General features: G+C 42.1%; 1 protein-coding gene across 1 annotated transcript in view; it reads right to left on the bottom strand.

Annotated features, from left to right (window-relative positions):
• Positions 1-892: 892 nt before the first annotated feature.
• The window catches only part of MARCHF3 (membrane associated ring-CH-type finger 3), a 31866-nt gene continuing 14255 nt past the window's right edge, over positions 893-18503 (bottom strand). Inside the window, exons 3-4 of the mRNA XM_056848375.1 lie at positions 9765-9974; positions 893-1093 (exon numbers count right to left, since the gene is read on the bottom strand). Coding sequence (XP_056704353.1) covers positions 935-1093; positions 9765-9974 — 369 coding nt within the window. The 3' untranslated portion in view covers positions 893-934. The remainder of the gene's footprint in view (positions 1094-9764; positions 9975-18503) is intronic.

Below are 18503 nucleotides of genomic sequence, written 5' to 3'. Positions count from 1 at the left end.
CTTTTCACACCTCTTGTCTGGCCTTAGACTGATATTCTTAGGAGTATGATTTCCTGCTTCTCAGAAGTCTACCCTCTCTCTCCCTCCTTAGCTAGTTAGACCGCTAGAAGCTCTGTCTCTCAGCTTTCCTACCCTAAAATGTAGCTCCCTCAATAAAGAGAACTTTATCTTTAATCAGTGAATGACGCTTCTCTGCGTACTTAGCATACTGCCAACATTTTCAAGGCAAGAGAAGTCCAGAGGTGGTTTGCCATTTCCTGTCTCAGCGTAGTAACCCTGGACTTACTTGAGGGTCTCCCATCCAAATACTAAGCAGGGCGGACCCTGCTTAGGCTTCTGAGATCTGACAAGATCAGGCTGGTCTGGGCTGTCCAGTTAGCTTGAGTTAAAAAGTCTCAACTTGCCAACCCTTTGCATGGCGCCTTCCCTGTGAACTTCCTCTTGATTGACCCTCTCAGAAATTAATATACCTAAATGTCAAAGTATTTCTCTCTTTTTAAACAAAAATGTCTCTCTGTTCCAGATAAAACCCAAATGTGGCACGATATTCCCCTTTTCTCTTTATTAATCTGGACAGAAGATGCATCACTGATTCCAGCTGAATCTCCGAAGAAATAACAGAACAAATGTGTTGTGCATTGTTTAGCCGTCATAGTTTAATATCTTTAAACAACAATAAAAAAGGGTTGCATCCCTAGTGATGCAGCTATCAACATGGTATTGGAGAATGTCATACAGTATCTGCTAAATTTTTAAACATGTTTGGCAGCTTAGCAAATATCATATGATTGCAGCATCCATGATTTCAATTGCAACAGTCATGTCATCTTTCCTCTGCAAAGAGTCTGTCGTTCAGAGTATGACACTACCAAGTTTGGGATGGAATCAGCCCCCCCCCCCATGTAGTTCATGGCCCCGGCATGGAGTAGCACAATTAGACGATTGTCTCTTTTGAGTTCCTTTTGACCGAATGCAGGCCCAGCAAGGACTGCTGGTTTGAAGGGATGCCGGCAGACTTTGGGATGAGAAGTATAACTCTTTGATTGGTCCGACGCCATTCATTATACAATCTACAGTGATACCTAAATGATACCTGCAGCAAGAGAAAAGGAAGAAATGGAGGAAGAAACAGGTTTGGGACAAAGTCAGGTGCCCTCTCCTACATTGCAACAGAGGTATGCAAGCTCCTTTTCTGCGGCTTCATTCATTCCACAGTGCTGCTGTAACCTTCAGAGGCCACATGGCTCTTATGCAGGTCCTTACCCATTTGAATTGTTGTCTGGCAATGACTAGATAGGAAGGACCCAGTGCAACTAGCCACACAATAGCAGTGCTCATTTCTACCACAGTAAAGGGTACTAAAGATGTGCAGTATAGAGCAGCTCAGAACAGGGAAGCAGTTTGATAGTAAAGTTAAAGCTCTACAGATGATCAGTTCATAGCCCAGCACAGCCACAAACTAAGTGGGGGACTGTGGTAAGGCGGCATATTTTTGTCCTAGTTCCAGTTCCCATTCATTAAATTATCACAATTTCTTCCCTACACCACAGGATTGTTGAGAAGATAAATGAGTTATATATGACATGCTCTAGAAACTGAAGTACATGCTCAGTGATAAGCTGCTTTAATTTAATTGAAGAAACCTTTGCCTGCAGGTAGGGTATGTACATGTATCCTTTCTCATACTAAAGTCCACCAGCAGTAGAAAAGAGTAGGAGTCCAGTAGCACCTTAAAGACAAACAAAATTTCTGGCAGGGTATGAGCTTTTGTGAGCCAGAGCTCACTTCTTCAGATACCAGATATTTCCACCAGACCACCAGTTATTTTTATTGTCTCTTAGACAGTCACCTATATGCGTTCAAATCCTTGCTCAGTCTCCACTGGACTCAATGGCGATGATTTTGTGCCAACTTCACTAGTCCTTTATTAAGTTGTTTCACTGAACTATTGAGCAAACGAATGCAATGTTAAGTGCTTCCCCCAATAAGGGTAATATTTAATAATTCAATTCAAAATCTAATGAGTGGGGTGTTTTACAATGTTTTGATTTGCTCTGCTACGCATGAATCATGTGGTATCATTACTATGCCTGCTTACAGATAAGGAAACTTTGGGGGTTACCGCATTATGTATTCCCAGTGATGTATTAAGAGTTTGAAAATGTTATAAAAAACATCACTTTAAAAGGGTTTTTGGATACCACGGCTAAAAAATGGTTGGAAGACATCTTCACAGCTAAAGGGGCCAAACAAAGTGTGGCCAGTATTTTTTATAACATTTTCAAACTCTTAATACATCGCTGGGAATACATAATGCGGTAACCCCCTTTGTTGAAAACTTTGCTTGAAGGAAAGAGCTGGGGTTGTGATAGAGCCATATGCATGCGGGAGTCATGGATTTTAGCCCTGGCATCTCCACGTAAATGCTTGAAGGAGCTGGAAAAGGTTTTCCTCTGCTTGAGATCTTGAAGAGCAGCTGCCAGTCAGAATAGAGAGAACTAGGCTGGAAGGGTCAATGGTCTTATTCAATGTCAGGCAGCTCCATACAGTCAGAATAGCTAAGAAACGATGCATACACAACCTATTTACAGTAAGATTCAGGTGCTGAGTAATTTCTTTTACTTTGGGGTGTCATCCCACAAGAACCTGTTATCTTGTGGTAGAAAGGTGAATGCTCCTCTTGATACAATGCATGGTTTAAAACTCTGGATAGAAAACCAAACGGTGTTTCTATAGGAAAGGAAGTAAGGTTTCATCTTGTGACTGCGCAAGCAAAGGCAAGGCTTTTCCAGGAATTGTTCCACCAGGCTCCCAAGTGTTTGTTTGCTGAAGACATTTTCACAGGATATCCTAGTTAAGCCTGACAGCTCGCCTTCAGGCAGTTCCTAAGTGATGCAGCTACTGAATTTCAGCAAGTACCAGGGTATACAGCATTGAATTTGTCCAGGAATCTAGCATAATTTCTAAATTTCTTTTGAAACTTGACCTGTTTTGATTATACATTTATTCCCTATTAAAGGGGAAAACTAATTCTGTGTAATCTTGCTCAAGACAAGGATGGGACTGGAGGCAAGACCTGCCCTTCAATGTGTGTGTGTGTGTGTGTGTGTAAAGTGCCATCAAGTCACAGCTGACTTATGGTGACCCCTTTTGGGGTTTTCATGGCAAGAGACTAACAGAGGTGGTTTGCCAGTGCCTTCCTCTGTATAGCAACCCTAGACTTCCTTGGTGGTCTCCCATCCAAATACTAACCAGGGCTGACCCGCTTAGCTTCTGAGATCTGACGAGATCAGGCTAGCCTGGGCCATCCAGGTCAGGGCCTGCCCTTCAATACCTCTTTTAAAATAAAAACCATATTTTTGGGGTCCGGGGCTCTTCCTGTCCAGCACAGAGACATAGTTTGTGTGCTGGTCCCAGAAACAAATATTAGATTCATGTAAAAGATCAGTGGGACACAGGCAATGGAAAGTTGCTTTCTTGCAAATATATGGGATTTCTTTCCTCAAAGCAATTACCTTCACTAAACTCTTAAGTTGGTGGAGCAATACAGTAGTATAGTACTTACCCAGATGGCATTTAGATTCATGCAAACATCAGTGTCATATCTTAAAAAAAATATTAATGGTAATTGCGACATCTATAACTAAATAAACTCAGTTGCTTTGAGTCTGGCTGTGCATATCTTGGTAAAAAATGCAGAAACGTAGGTGAGCAGTGCTAGCTGGCTGAGTTCATTCAAACATCTATGAGTTACCCTGAATTGGCCAGACTGGGGCATGGAATTGTTCTCTCTCTTGTGTCACTGCGGTTGGCATGAAGTCATTTTAATAGACTGCAACTATTAGAAGAAGCCTGATCATATTTTTGTAATATCTTGAGGTATTTATGCATTTTACTTCATTTATACCCTGCCTTTACCCTAACAGGAACCCAAAGTTGCTTACATTATTCTCGCCTTCTCCATTTTATCCTCACAGTGCAACCCTGTGGGATAGGCGAGGCTGAGTGTGTGCATGTGGCTGACCCGCAGTCCCACCCAGTAAGCTCCTGTGGCAGAATGTGGATTTGAACTTGGGTCTCTCTGATACTATAACCCCTATACAACACTGACAGCGCACTATATCATCAGGCTTCATTTCCTCTTTAAATTTTGGCTTTAATTTTGAGTTTAAAATCTAGATGCCTTATTCAATTGTCAACCCAGTGTGTATGTATGTTTAGGATTTGTTTTTCCCAAGACCATTTACACTTTCTGGATTTGATCTCAGCTGCACCCATTCCTTTCCTCCTTACATATACCAAAGAAATGACTTTACTAACTTATAATAGGATTGGTGGGTCCAAAATACTCCAATACAATGTTCTGCATGACCAGATAAGCAAACTGGATGAGGAATAATGTTTGCTGTGCCAGTGTACTGTTCTACTGGGTGCCACAGATTGGGGCAACATCGTTGTGCAGCGTAGAGGTGGAAAGGAATGGTGTTTTTTTTTTTAAATGAGGTCTATACAATCTAAATGTATTTTAGTCCCTAAGAGGTCCCTTGTAGGATTTCAAATGGCTAATATGAACAAATAGTACATGCCCCTGCAATATATTAGGGAAAGCCATTCTAGGCTCTGTTGTACAGAGCATTATATGTGTGTATCTTGAGTATGAAATGATGCACACATGAATATCAGTGCAGGGCGTAGATGGCCAGATGGAGGTTATGCATGCAAGGAGGAGGAGTAATCCATGGGCTTATGTGCCTTGCTCACTATGAACCAAGATTTTTTTAATTCTTAAAATACCTCCCATGAGACTTACACAGCATTTTTCATGGGTGGATCTGGCAGACCCCCAGCTTACATTAGAAGCTCTATGTGCATGGGGGGAAGGCATACATGTCCAAGGTGTACACCAGTGTCCTGTTGTGTGTATCAGCACCATGTAAGTGGAATTGTTTTCAACAGCCTTTGCTTCCAGTAAATGTGCTCAGGGTCACAGTGAACAAGGCCTCTGTGTGTAGCCTTTATTCTCTGTTGTTCTCTATGTGTATAATTTCTTACATCAGTTCCCTTTTACGTTCCCTGCTGTCCCACAGTGACAATTTTAAACCTCTTCCTTTCCTGAGTTTGAGAGCACACTGGCTTATTAATATTGCCCCCTGCTGCTGGACTTAATAATAGAATAGGAATGCAACGTGATCTCCCAAATGGAATCAAAGGCAAGCTATAGGCTATCACGTAGCTGACACTGCGCCTGATCATTTAGATGTTCATATCAGACATCACCCTGGTATGTAAATGTAAAACAGTATTTAAAAAAAAATTCTACAGCTGTTTGGTTCTTTCCCCAAAGAAGCCCATTTTTAAAATTTCAAAGTCATTTTAGAATGCAAATTATTCTTAGGAGGATTCATGTAGGCAAACAGATGTTAGCATTTGCAGTTTAATTGCTGCTTAGGTGAATATGCATTTTAAGAATATGCATTTTAAAGTATATTAATTGTATAAAGAGGGATTTACGGCAATTAAATATTGCTTTTCAGAAAAGAATTCCTCCAACATCACTCTAAATCACTATTGGTACAGTGGGAGATATAATAAGATAAAAGTTTGGAGACATTTTGAGTCCTGAGAATGCGTTAGCTGTACCAGATAGGTATTGTGATAAGATGACATTTACAGGCAGTGGAGTGTGGCAAAGGAACTATCAGTAAGAAATTAAACAAGAAGAGAAGAAGAAAAAGAGTTGGTTCTTATATGCCGACTTTCTCTCCCACTTAAGGAAGAATCAAACCAGCTTACAATCACCTTCCCTTCCCCTTCACATAACAAACACCATGTGAGGTAGGTGGGGCTGAGAGAGCTCGGAGAGCTGCGACTAGCCCAAGGTCACCCAGCAGGCTTCATGTGGAGGAGTGGCAAAACCAACCCAGTTCACCAGATTAGTGTCTGCCGCTCATGTGGAGGAGTAGGGAATCAAGCCTGGTTCTCCAGATTAAAGTCCACCACTCTTAACCACCACACCATGCTGGCTAAAGTGCTAATATTCTCTGCCTGCTGTTAATTTGGATAAAGTAATTGTTTTGCAATGCTTTTGTAAAGCTTTATTCTGGAAAGCAGAGGATCTGTTAGGAAAGACTGACCAATCAAACACCAAATTAAAATAATATAATTTTATAGAAACAAATTGCAGAAGTATTTACGAGTTGTTTTTCTGAGTACAGATATACCCTGATCCCGCTCCAGTGGTGTCTTGCTGCTCACAGCTAGTGGTTTTGGTCAGGGATGTGCATTTAAGCCTGCAAAACAGATGCACTCATCAATTTAAACAGCCTGGCATGAGAGTCAGGAGAGAGATGGATATCTGTTACACAGAAGAATCCTTGCTAGATTGGGATGAGCATATGCACCTTGCGTGGTTGATTAATTGAGACAGTGAGATCCAAAATTTATTTTGAAAACTGGAACCCTGCATTGATGTATCTGCCAGGGTGTGCAGATACTCTTTCCCTCATAACTTTATCTCCTGAGTTTTATGAGCAATCAGCGGCCTTTTTTTTTTTTTTGCAGTTCCATGTATATGTGCTATTGAAATAGTTATTAATGATATGTTTCCACACACAAGCAAAAGAACAGACACCTCATTGCTGGCACAGTTGAGTAGCTTGGGTTTAGGCATACCATGAGTTCCAAATAATCTGTAACTATTTTTAACCTCTTTGAAATGCTAAGGTGGGATCTTGGTTAAAAGAAAGGAGCAAGAGATTTCAGTGTGCTGGTTAAGAGAGGAGAGGTTAGCTTCTTTTGGTCATTGTTAGTTTAATTTCTTGTAACACTCTCAAGCCAGGGGGGAAAAAAGCTGAGTGACTGAGGCAAATGTTGAAGTTCATGTTCTTACATGTGGCACAAAGTTGCAACGGGGTTTTCCTCTTTGTTATTTCTATTTAAAATAACAAAAAACTCCACTGCGTCTGAAGAAAGTAACCCTGATTACCTTGAAAGAAATGACTGTTAGTTCAGATAGCAGGACGTCAAGTCATCTGAGTTCTGAAAACATTTAGAGAATGGGAAAGATGTAATGGGGAGTTAATCCAAGTTTGCAAGCAGGCACATGGTACGGCTCTCATGGCATCATTCCATACTTAACCATGCCCATGGGTTTTAAGCAGAAAAGCTTTTAAGCAGCACTGCCTCTTTCTTCCAGATGTTTGTTTTCCAGGTACTAAAAGCTTTTCACAAAGTCATCTATGGGTGTTTTGAGGTGGTACAGTTCCCCCACATATTTCCATTGACTGTATCCCTATCCAAGCACCCACCCACCCAATGTCTTTGGGGTGAAAAACAACTCTGATACAATTTAATTATTTAAAAAGGTAAAGGTCCCCTGTGCAAACACCGGGTCAGTCCTGACCCATGGGGTGAAGTCGTTTACTAGGCAGACTTTGTTTACGGGGTGGTTTGCCAGTGCCTTCCCCAGTCATCTTCCTTTTACCCCCAGCAATCAGGGTACTCATTGTACCGACCTCGGAAGGATGGAAGGCTGAGTCAACCTTGAGCCGGCTACCTGAAACCAACTTCCGCCCTGGGGGAGCTTAATATGACTTTAGGGTGTGTGTGTGTATGGTTTCCTGTTGCCATGGCTTGCCCACTCCTGAAGCATGGCACAAGATGCAAATAGTTATTTCTATAAAGGATGCTGTTAATTACAGAGTGCTGCAGTGTTAGCTGTTGTCATGCCAGTACCTGGACTGTGGCAGCTTATACTGAACTCTTTCTGCCTGTTATAAATATAGGGTAGGTATGCTAAGGTCTGCTTTCATGAGTTGGTGAAGGATGGACAGCGGACTAGACCAAACTGAAGGCTATCAAGATTTTCAAGCAGCCATAAAAACTAGTATCAAGTGCCCTAAACATTAGGGATTGAGTCCACATTGCCTGTAAAACAGGCGGTGTGATTTCAGCTGTATCGATCTCTACTGAGTACTTTGGAAGTTAGGCAATGAAAGGGCTGTCTAAAATTAAATGTATGAGCTTATGTACAGCCACTACACTGATCCCCCACCCCACTAATTTGGAACTCCAATGAGATCAACGTGATCTTAAAGCAAATGCTAATGACAATTGATTGTCTGCATTTTTTTAAGGGACCATGAAGAAACCACTACAAAAGAGAAAACTGGAGATAACAGAGCAGGTAAAACAGAGACAGTATCGTCAGTTGCAATAGCATCAGTGGGGACAGCGAAAGAGCAATATTAATCATTAGTGGCATTTAGACTGATTAAATATTATTTTTGTATCAGTGCAAAACACATTTCTAGCCACTTTCTTTACTTATTGGAACAGACTGCATATAACACATTTCAACTGAAGGGTAGAGGCCATGGTAATACGTTTTTCTGAAGCCTGAGGTGTAATTGACAATTTAAATATGAAGCCATCTTTACACAATTTTGATAGTGGGAGAGATGGAGACGAATGAAAATAAGGCAAAAAGGAGCAGGAGCCTTACATTGTCTATTTGGGGGCTTTGATTTGGATCAAAACAAATGGACTAGATTGTAGCTTGTTGTGTACCAGCATGATGATCCAACAGGACAGACATAACAGATGACAAAATTATGCTGGGGCTTTGTTCAATTCTTGGAAAAATATTTCAAAATGAGAGGAAATGTAGAGTACTGAACCACATGGCACTAAAATTATACTTTACTGTGTGACATTTATCATAGTGTATAGAAATTAGTAGCTGATAACCCACTTTAGTGCATGAGGAACTCCCCTGTGACATTTTCCAAGCTCGGAACACTTCCTTTTGATTGCACACCAGGAGGGCATTAATGTTTTTAGCACTCTAAGCCAAGTGTGGCACACTGGTTGGATTTAACCCAAGCTACCACTTATTTTTGTGATGCAACCTGGAACTATGCAATGGCTGTGGCTATAAACAGCTCCATGTTATGCAAGTTTCCAAAGGGCTAGAAGGTTGTGTGGTTTTGGCTACAATGGTCTGGTGGTACCTTAAAGACTGTAAGGTATACGTTTATTGGGCAGAGGTTTTCAAGAACTAGCATTCACATTGTCAGCTGAACACATGAAGCTGCCTTATGCTGAACCAGGCCCTTGGTCCATCCAAGTCAGTATTGTGTATTCTGACTGGCAGCTGGCTCCCCTACTGTCTTAGGCAGAGGTCTTTCACATCACCCACTGTCAGATTCTTTATCTGGAGATGCCAGGGATTGAACCTGGGACCTTCTGCATGCCAAACTGGTGCAGGAAGGAATAGCTGTTAGCTCCTGGGCCCATGCCACCACTAGCCAGGTCCAAGCCAAATTCCTGCACAATGACCTTGGGGATTGTATTGGACCCAACTGCTAGCAGCACAAAATAAAAAGGTGGACTCTGCCTGGGTACTTCAAACCAGCCCCGGGGATGGGGTTTTTGGTCTCTTCTTTGGCATCACAGGTTGAAGTACCTTGCTTGTACTCCTCATGCCTATTTCTTCAAGTTTCAGTTAAGTCCTTCCCACTTCACTATCAGAGCCAGTAAAAAGCTCCTAATTTTAGATTTCTACAAAACTGACATCTAAAATTGCAATTTCGACTTTGGCTTTCAGGCATTTGACTGCAAAGTACTGGATGAACGTGCTTGTTCCCCATATCACTGTGACCCCCTCTTTGATTGGACACAGCTGCAGGATGATCCTGGAATGCTACATCACATGAGTAGGAACTCACCCCCTCCCCAATCTCTTAAATGAAACAAATACTTACTAATGTCCAAAAGAGGTAAATTGTGAAGAGTGCGACAGTGAGTGCAATGAGGCCAACAGCTTCTAGCCTACTACTAAAGTGCAGGTGGTCGACTGCTCCTCGCAGACACAACCAGCCAGAGATGGTAGCCAGTGGAGTTATAAACAAGAAGCACACCATGTCCCCAAACAGTGTCCGTTTCTCGTGCTGTGGGCCCGGGTTTCTTAGCCACTGTAGAAAGAAGCGACACACAATCAGTTGCAGCAAAAATGGAGGCTCTCAACTGGATACTTAGATTTCTTGACATAACCGGGAAGAACTTGCAGCATTTCAATTTCTTTTAATTTCATTCTCTGGCCCACTGACTGACAAAACTACACTTTTTCAGAAATGTAGACGCTTCAATATAGAAGAAAAATGGTTCCAGTAAAATGGATTTAAAAAAACCCCTAAAAGATCACTGCAGAAGATAGATGTTTCATTAGCTGAAATAGCGCACACTAGGACTTTCCTTTGGTCTTCTATGAGTATGTTAACAATAAATTTCTCTTAAACTGCTTCATATTTGAAGTATAATAACTTTCAAGACAAGTTTTTCTAATGCTATTAAATAAAATTAAAAATACAAATGTCAGAAATGCAAAGAATTGTTTCCAGATTGTCCTGGTAAATAGTGCTATTTAGTTACCATCTGTAATGATACTCATTTACTATCTATATAAGGGAATAGTACATAGGTGCAATCAGAGTTAGACAAGGAGGAAAAAGCAGAGGAGATTTAAGCCTTCAAACACCATTTGGTTTTGTTAATCCACAACTGGGCTACCCCTAGTCCTTAAGAAACCCTTTCACCTCACTAATCACTAATAAAAGCACAAGGAGTCTAGTTCTGATTTAACACAACTGAGCAGGAGTTGAAAGGACAAAGTTCCTTTCTGTACAGCTCCAATCCAAATTGCAGTCGCGTACCTTTTACAGACCCATGGAGTTGTGATCTTCATCACAACTGTTGTGGCTTGATAAATAACGGGAATTCAAGATAAACCTTTGTCACAAAGATTGTTTTTGGATTTTTACAATTGTACATATGTGGGTAGCCTAAAAAGATCACTTTTTCTTTATGGTCTGAGGGAGAATGAAAATAGATGTTAGCAGTGTTCTACAAATGTACTGCTATACACAAGACATTTACATGTTATGTTCTATAGTATTTCTTATGCTTCTGCAAAAGGGCCCACAAACTCTTATTTGGATTGAGTTTACCTTTTTAATTTAGCATGAGTGTAAAATAGTCCTTCAGTGAGCAGCAGACATCTTCTGCATGCGGAATGGGACCTTAGTCTCATATTATACAGCAAATGCTGGAGTTTATAATACCAGGCCTAAACCCATAACAGTAGCTTTCTTCTCCTGGAAGCCTACTAGCTGGCACAAGCACAGATTATTTCAACTACTCAAAAACCCCATATTCTTAACATATCTATAATAAAAATGCTCTTCTCTTTTAACTTAGAAGCAGACCCTCGACAGCAGAAGGACCACGATGAAGTATCCTTGCATTTTGGATTGTAACTATTTTAATACCGTCCCTTGACTGGAAAAGGGCTTTTGATCACAAACTGTTTCAAACTGATCACCATAGTGTGGAAGGAGAACTTTCCCCTGTCAAAGTAGCCAAAGCCACTGAACCTCTTATTACCTTGCCATTATTCCTAAAGACATAGTGTGGTCTAGAGTGACCACAGTGGGTTATATCGGGATCGCAGCAGTGGGTGGCACTGCTGTATAGCAAGGGGCTGGGAAAGCTGGCCTTCTGTCCTTATCACCCAGTTATTCTATTTTTTACCCAACAGGAATCTCAAAGAATTGTCCACCGTCAATGAAAGAAGTCAAGGCTGCAGCACCTTCACAGCACCATCCTAAAAAGAATTACTCCCTTTTAAGTTCACTGGGCTTAGAATGGTGTAACGCTGCTTAGGGTGGCCCTGTTAGTTTTCTAACCCAAGACACTTGATCTGTATTAGTAAGATACTAAAAGTATAATATGCAGTCAGTGATAAATCTCAACAGTTTCATCTGAGGTTGAACACAGCAGAAAAATGGCACCATCTAAAGGGAGAGGAGGAGCAGGAACAAAACAGGAGGAATGGTTTGGAAAACATGTCAAAACAGGAAAAAGTTTCAGTTTTGAGAAGTATGTTAAGCAGGGTGTCTATGTTGATAATTGTGAAAGTATAAGTATTTTTTGTCCTAATTCAATGCTTGACAGATTGAGACGCTGGTGTTCCAAGAAAAAAGAGAGAATCGGCCTTTGATTGGATAACCCCTCAGCCAATCCTTGGGCGATGACACGGCGGTCACTCCCCTATTGTCCCACATTGCATGGGTGGCTCAAACGCACGGGGAGCCTCCAGCAGCTACTTGCTTCGGACTTATAGTGGGATGGGCTAGCGTCATGCGTTTGACTATCCAGTCTTGGATTAAAATATTGTGAGATAAGGGAGGAGCGAACCAAGAACATTCTGCCCATGTGTTAATCCCCTTTGTGTGTGTGTAAAGTGCTGTCAAGTCACAGCTGATTTATGGTGACCCGTAGGGTTTTCAAGGCAAGAGACGTTCAGAGGTGGTTTGCCATTGCCTTACTCTGCACAACGACCCTGGAATTCCTCAGTGGTCTCCCATCCAAGTACTAACCAGGGCCAAACTTTTACAAGGACAGCTGAACATTTAGTCTTTTTTAAACTCCCTAAAGTTTTCAGACTTTAGAATTTTTAAAAAAGTGACTGAATGCTCAGTGGTCCTTGCAAAAGGCATATTTCTGTCACCTCAAGGTTAGTTAAACATTTTGGCAAAGGAGATAATGTTGCATTCAAGCAGAGTTTGTGTACAGATCTTGAGCACTTTATATGAGGCTGAAGGGTTTTATTTTGCGGCATTCTCTTACTTAGAAAATACTGCTGAGGGTAGCAGCTGGATGAGGGTGCTGTGGCAAATCCCCCATTATAGCTGGGTTGCTTCTAGACATGATTGATTGCAACCTACGCCTTGTTCAATTTCCATGAATCCTTGTAATGAGAAACTGTAAGATGACCAAGAGGAACTGAAAGTGCGCTGTGCAAAGGGGAAGAAACACTCCTTTCAAAGGGTGACTCCTGTCAAGGAGTTGGAGAGGAAAGAGCTTGCTTAAAAGGTGACCTACGAGCATTAGATGATGAGCACCTGGACTTGTCATTGATTTCTCTGGGAACTGCAGGTGCAGGTAAAAGTGCAATTTGCTGGGAACTTCTTTCAGCAGAATCCCAATGGAAATGAATTTGGCATTTTTGACCCCTCATTTCCAATTTTCCTTTATTCATATGGGGCTCCTCAAGTTGCCTTTGCCAACTCACCTTTTTATTAATGAACACTGCAATGGGAAAAAATGCAATCCTTTTGTGTTTCTCTCAGAACTCTGAGAATCCTTGCTTGCTATTTCTTTTTTTTTAAGTCCTGCAGTTGCTCAGAAAACCTTGAAAATGGAATCAAAGATCTTTACAATACAGACAGAAAGATCTAGGCTTTCTGGGTGAGTTCCACTTTGAGCTTGGAAGAGTATTTGCCTTCCCTACTATCAGATGATGCTTCTGGACTACAGGCTACATTGCTGAAATGATTTCTAAAGGAGTGTACAGAAGCTACTCTTCCTAACAGCCACTTGTATCCTAAGCACTGTGGGCTCCAACTTACAATATGGCAGACACATGTTGGATCACAGGTGCACTCGCAGTCAGATGTGCCTTGGGGAAGCTCGCCTTAAACAGCAATCGTTTGCTCCTGGCTGCGAGGGAGTGTTGTGAGGGGGGGGGGGAGGGAGAGCCTTCTGGCCTGTTTTCACCAGCAGAAATAGCACTCTGTGTGTGTGGGGGCTTTCACTCCCTTTCTCCAGATCTATGTGCCCTAGGAAGGTCACATGAAGCCAGAGGAAAGGGGGTGAAAGCCCCCCCCCCGCCCATGGCTGCTTCTGCTGGTGAAAACGGCAGAAGGGAAAGCAGAAGCTCCTCCCCACAACACTCCCTTGTAGCCCTGAGCAAACGATCACTGTTTAAGGTGAGTTCCCCCCAATGCACATTTGATTGTGAGTCCAGTCACGCACCCATGACCTGAAATGCGTTCGGTGTATCATGTATTTGAGCTCTGTGTGCCTAGCATCATGCAAGGCAGAATTTTCGACTACTTCTCTCCTCAGCTGCTTTCCCTAAACTAGGGTTTTGGATGCACGTTTACTGAATATTTACTAAATAAAGTGGAAAGATTTGAAGCAGTAGAAAACCGACAGGAAGAGGAAAGTTAAGTACCCATCTCCTGCATGCCACATCTTTTCTTCAAATTATGCATTCCTCCCACTGCATTGCAACAGTTTAGCAAAATGTCAGGTTCCAGGTTACCACTGAATATATAAGTCGCCTTCCTCCTCCTACCAGATGCCGTCCATGTAACCTGAGAAGCTCCCCAAAAATTGAAACAGCTTTGCACATTCCCAATGCAGTACAAAAAACTGCTACTGGGAAGATAAACATACGCTGAATGGGAATCCTTTCAAGAAGTTTTTAAAACCTGTTAGGTACATTGGCTACTACAGTGATACACCCACTAGTTTTTTTCAAAGGTTGCCAAAAAACAAAAGCCTTCCAGTGATGGTGAATGGAGATGTCTGGAAGGAGACAGAGGTCACTTATGCATGGAAGGTTTAGCCTTCTTCATTCCCTGTTTCAGCCAGGACCAAGTTTTTGAAAACACACATTACCTCATTCCTTTTCGGCTTAACCCCGTTTCAACCTTAAACGAACCCGGCTTTTCCCATTCCTCTTCTTGCCCGAGTCAAACTGTCTTTCCTGGCTCAAGCCAGATTGAAAGAGCGTGCATAACGCCTGCCTCGCGTTGAGCTTCCTCCCACCCCCTTTCCAAACTCCTCTTTGGTTCTGTTTGCTGACAGCCATATAAGGGAAGCATAGAAGACTGGCATCTCTCACAGCCAATCACGAAGAAGTGTGCAAAGAGGCAGGGAGGGATTCAAATGCCTCCTGCTGCCTGGGAGCTCTTTCTGAGCAGAAGAAAGGCTTTTTAAAAAGGAGGCTTGGATCTTGCCCACCCCCCCTTTCAAATGGCTCCGTTTTTTGTTTTTTGTTCTTAAAATGCTTTTTTATGCAGCAGTTGGGTCTGGGGGGAAGGAAATGTTCTCTCACCAGGTGAGCCAATTACAGAGCAGCAATTAAAGGGGTGGGACTTGATTTGAACTTGGGAGACTGCTTTTCTATTCATGCCTCCATTAGCACATGGTTTTATCCCTGATCATTCCAGCCAATGCCTACAGTTTGACCCAACCCGGGTTACTTTGATCCTGGCTGAAACAGGGAATGAAGGAGGCTAAACCGATCATGCATAAGTGACCAGAAAGAGCTGGGTGATGAGCTAAACTCGCCCCTGTTGCTGCAGTACTGCTGAAAGCAAGGTACCTTGGGCAGCAGCAGAGGAGACAGGACCTGTAGCATCAGTAGCATCCGATGGCAACTTTAGTCCCCTTCATGTTTGTGGGAACTAGGCCTCCTATTGAAGAAAATAAAGACAGTGTTTGTAGACAACATTCACATGATTTGTTGCTTTATGAGAAACGAGATGGCTACTATTCATTCCTAGGGAGATAGTAAATGGCTGAACTAGGGGACAATGGGGTGGTGGTGGGGAAATGGATTCACCGCCCAAGCTCTGGGTCTTTATGGAGAGAGAGCTTGTACAGAGTGGAGGTGCACTGTGCCTCTGGGTGCAGTACGCATGGAGGTGCCACACATTCTCCTGGGAATCTCTTTAGTATCCTGATCCTCACTCACCTTGTCTGTCTTGGCAGTGGACTTTTCATGAGTTCACTGCCTTCTGCTTCATGGTGATGCTGGGATTCCAGTGGGATCCTGACTCCTTTTCTTCAGCGACCACATGCCAGTGTAACAGATATTTCCCTTTACCAATTTTGTAAAGGGAAGATGAGACTACGGCTCATATCCAAGCTAACAACTGCTTGAGCAGAAGCATTTGCATTCAGCAACATGTAAAGCTACAGATTGCTAAAATAATCCCTGGAGTCAGTTCATGTCTGACCCTTCCCTTGGGCCTGGTTGAGGAACAGAAATCTTCCATTTGGGCTCACAAGAGAAAGCAACCGTGCCATCAGCTGATTTCAATAAAAGAAAATACATACAGCCCAATTTAACACATGGGGTCTTCACTATACTAAGGGGTTGAGTGTAAAATCCCATTCCAATCCCCATCCATGGCCTATCAAAAATAAAAGTTCCATGCCCTTTTCCATAAATTACTTATAAGTCTGAGGAAGAAAGGGAATCCCCACTAAATCTTCTGAACATGTAAGAAAAAAATTCTAAACATACCGACTGTATTTCAATAAAGTAAAAAATTGGGTATCCTAATATAACATATACTACGAAATATTGTTTTGATATATTTGTTTTTAAACTAGTTTTCAGTCCACTGTTGTAGAAAAGTGCATTGTCAATCTGCTTTAGAGCTGAAAAAGTCAAGCCAGCAGATCCTTTCATGGAAGCAAAATGATCCTTGTAAAGTGCTGAGTGGGCCATTTGATGCAGACATATGGGAGATGCTTGCAGGCTGTGAAAGGCTCCTGTCTGGGAATAAAGGCCTTTGGTGCATATATAGACATTACCATGTGCAGGAAAAAAAATAAGCCAGAGAAAAGGTTAGTGAGTGGAATGGCTGATAAAAACAAAGGGGAACAGTAGAATTAGTAACCCGCTCTGTTTATCCAAAAACACACAGTCTAGACTCTTCTTTCCACCCAACCCTACAAATGTTTCTGTATATAAGTTGTTTAAATGTGTGTAAAAGGACATGAAGTTGCTTTACATAGTCTTCTTTAGTGTGATGACTGTCATTTATGAATGTTATGTGTTCATGATATATGACAATTATTGAGTCATCGGGACTCAGAAAGATGTAAGGTTTCTTCCATCTTCGGAATCCCGGTGACTTAATAATTGCATTGTTGAAATACATTGGATTTTGACATGATATTGTAGAAATTACTGCTCCAATTTCTCTGGTGAGTGTTCAGTTACACTTGCTCTGGTATTTCAGTGATTTTTGCAGCATCTGTGAGTAGGCTTGAATTCGTATAGAATGCTCTTCCTTTATTTGAAAGAATGGGACACAATTCTTTTTGCACAGCCTCTAGGGGAAAGACCACCATTTTTATGCAGCCTTGCTTCAGAGCAGCAGCAAATGTCAAGCAATCATTTGCTTTAGCTGGATTAAATGGCACTCTTGACCTCCATTGGATGAATAATTAGCATATAGTCAACCAATTTCCTGAGACCCATCACATATGCAAGCTAGCCTGACAATCTAAAGTGCCATTTCCAGCAGTCAATGATTTAGTTCCCTGGAGGATTTCAAATCCATCAATTATCTATTAAGTAGCAATGGAAATGATCCAGAGATAGTCAAAATACTTGGATTTCAAGTAAATTAACCACCCAATTCTTTCAGTGCTATTACATTTTTGCTAAGTATATTTACAATTGCATAAATGATCCTAAACAAAAAGGGCTTGCGCTTAGAATCGCCGCATTGCAGCCTGCTTCCATACATATTTATTTGGAAACAAATCCTACTATGCAGTTTACTTCCCAAGTAAGTGTGCACTGGATTTAATCCTGAATGTACAATCTCTTGGGGATTAAATCCTATTGAAATTAAAGGGAATTTGTGTGTGTGTGAGTGTAAAGTGCCGTCAAGTCGCAGCCGACTTATGGCGACCCACATGCACACAATGGGGTTCTAACCATGCAATCCTGAAGGGGAGGCAGAACCAGCGTGACCCCTACACCGCTGTCTGTGCCACTTGTGCCTTGCAAACTGGCATGGGCACCGGTGCAGAGCGACTTATGCTGGCCCTGGGGTGCCGCACATCACTCCTGGGGGCATTCCAAGGCATTCCCTGGGGAGGAGCTGCCTTTAAGCAGCTTCCTAATTCCTTTCGTGCTGGAAAGGAACCATTTTGCAGACATCAAGATATGCCTGCAAAATCGTGGCGCAGCCCCGTGCAACTCTATGGGGAATTTTTCTCCAAAAATACTTTTTCCTTTATTTTTCGACTTGCTGCACTGGCCCCTTCAGGAATGGGCTGCCCATCTCACAACTGGGAATTAGCAAAGTCTCAGTGATTAAGCAGGCTTGAGTTGAAATACATGGACTGATTAGTAGATTGAGCTGTAAAGAAACACATGGAACAAGTCTAGGGTCCTTGGGCAATTCACAGCAGCAGACTCAGCCTGTCTGATGTATGGAAGCTTATACAGGGCTCTTGGGCTGACCAATTTGTAACAACAGCCGTATAAATTGCTGATAGTTAGAGGTCACAGTTAAAGGTTATTCAGCTTGTGTTAAGAAAAGTCTACATCCTGGGATCAATAGTCAGATATAATCTTAGTGGTTTATGTCCTACATGTGAGATAATACTGAATAAAGACTGCTTTCGGTGAATATATAGTAAGATGGATGCATCGCCTTTTTCAAAAGGCTACAATTTAGTGCAATTCAGTGGACATCTGGAATGAGATGAGAACAGAAGACATGGATTGGACAGAGGGAGGACACTGTAAAAGGAAGAAGAGGATGAGCACTGAGGTGCCAGGGTAGGCAAAAGAAGGCAGATCAGGCATGTATATCGTGCATCAGCATCTAAGGCCGGAT

This window comes from Euleptes europaea, chromosome 4, assembly GCF_029931775.1.
Source record: "Euleptes europaea isolate rEulEur1 chromosome 4, rEulEur1.hap1, whole genome shotgun sequence".
NCBI classification, from domain to species: Eukaryota; Metazoa; Chordata; class Lepidosauria; order Squamata; family Sphaerodactylidae; genus Euleptes; species Euleptes europaea.
The sequence above is the reverse complement of the archived record's forward strand: the minus strand, read 5'-3'. Positions and strand labels throughout refer to the sequence as shown.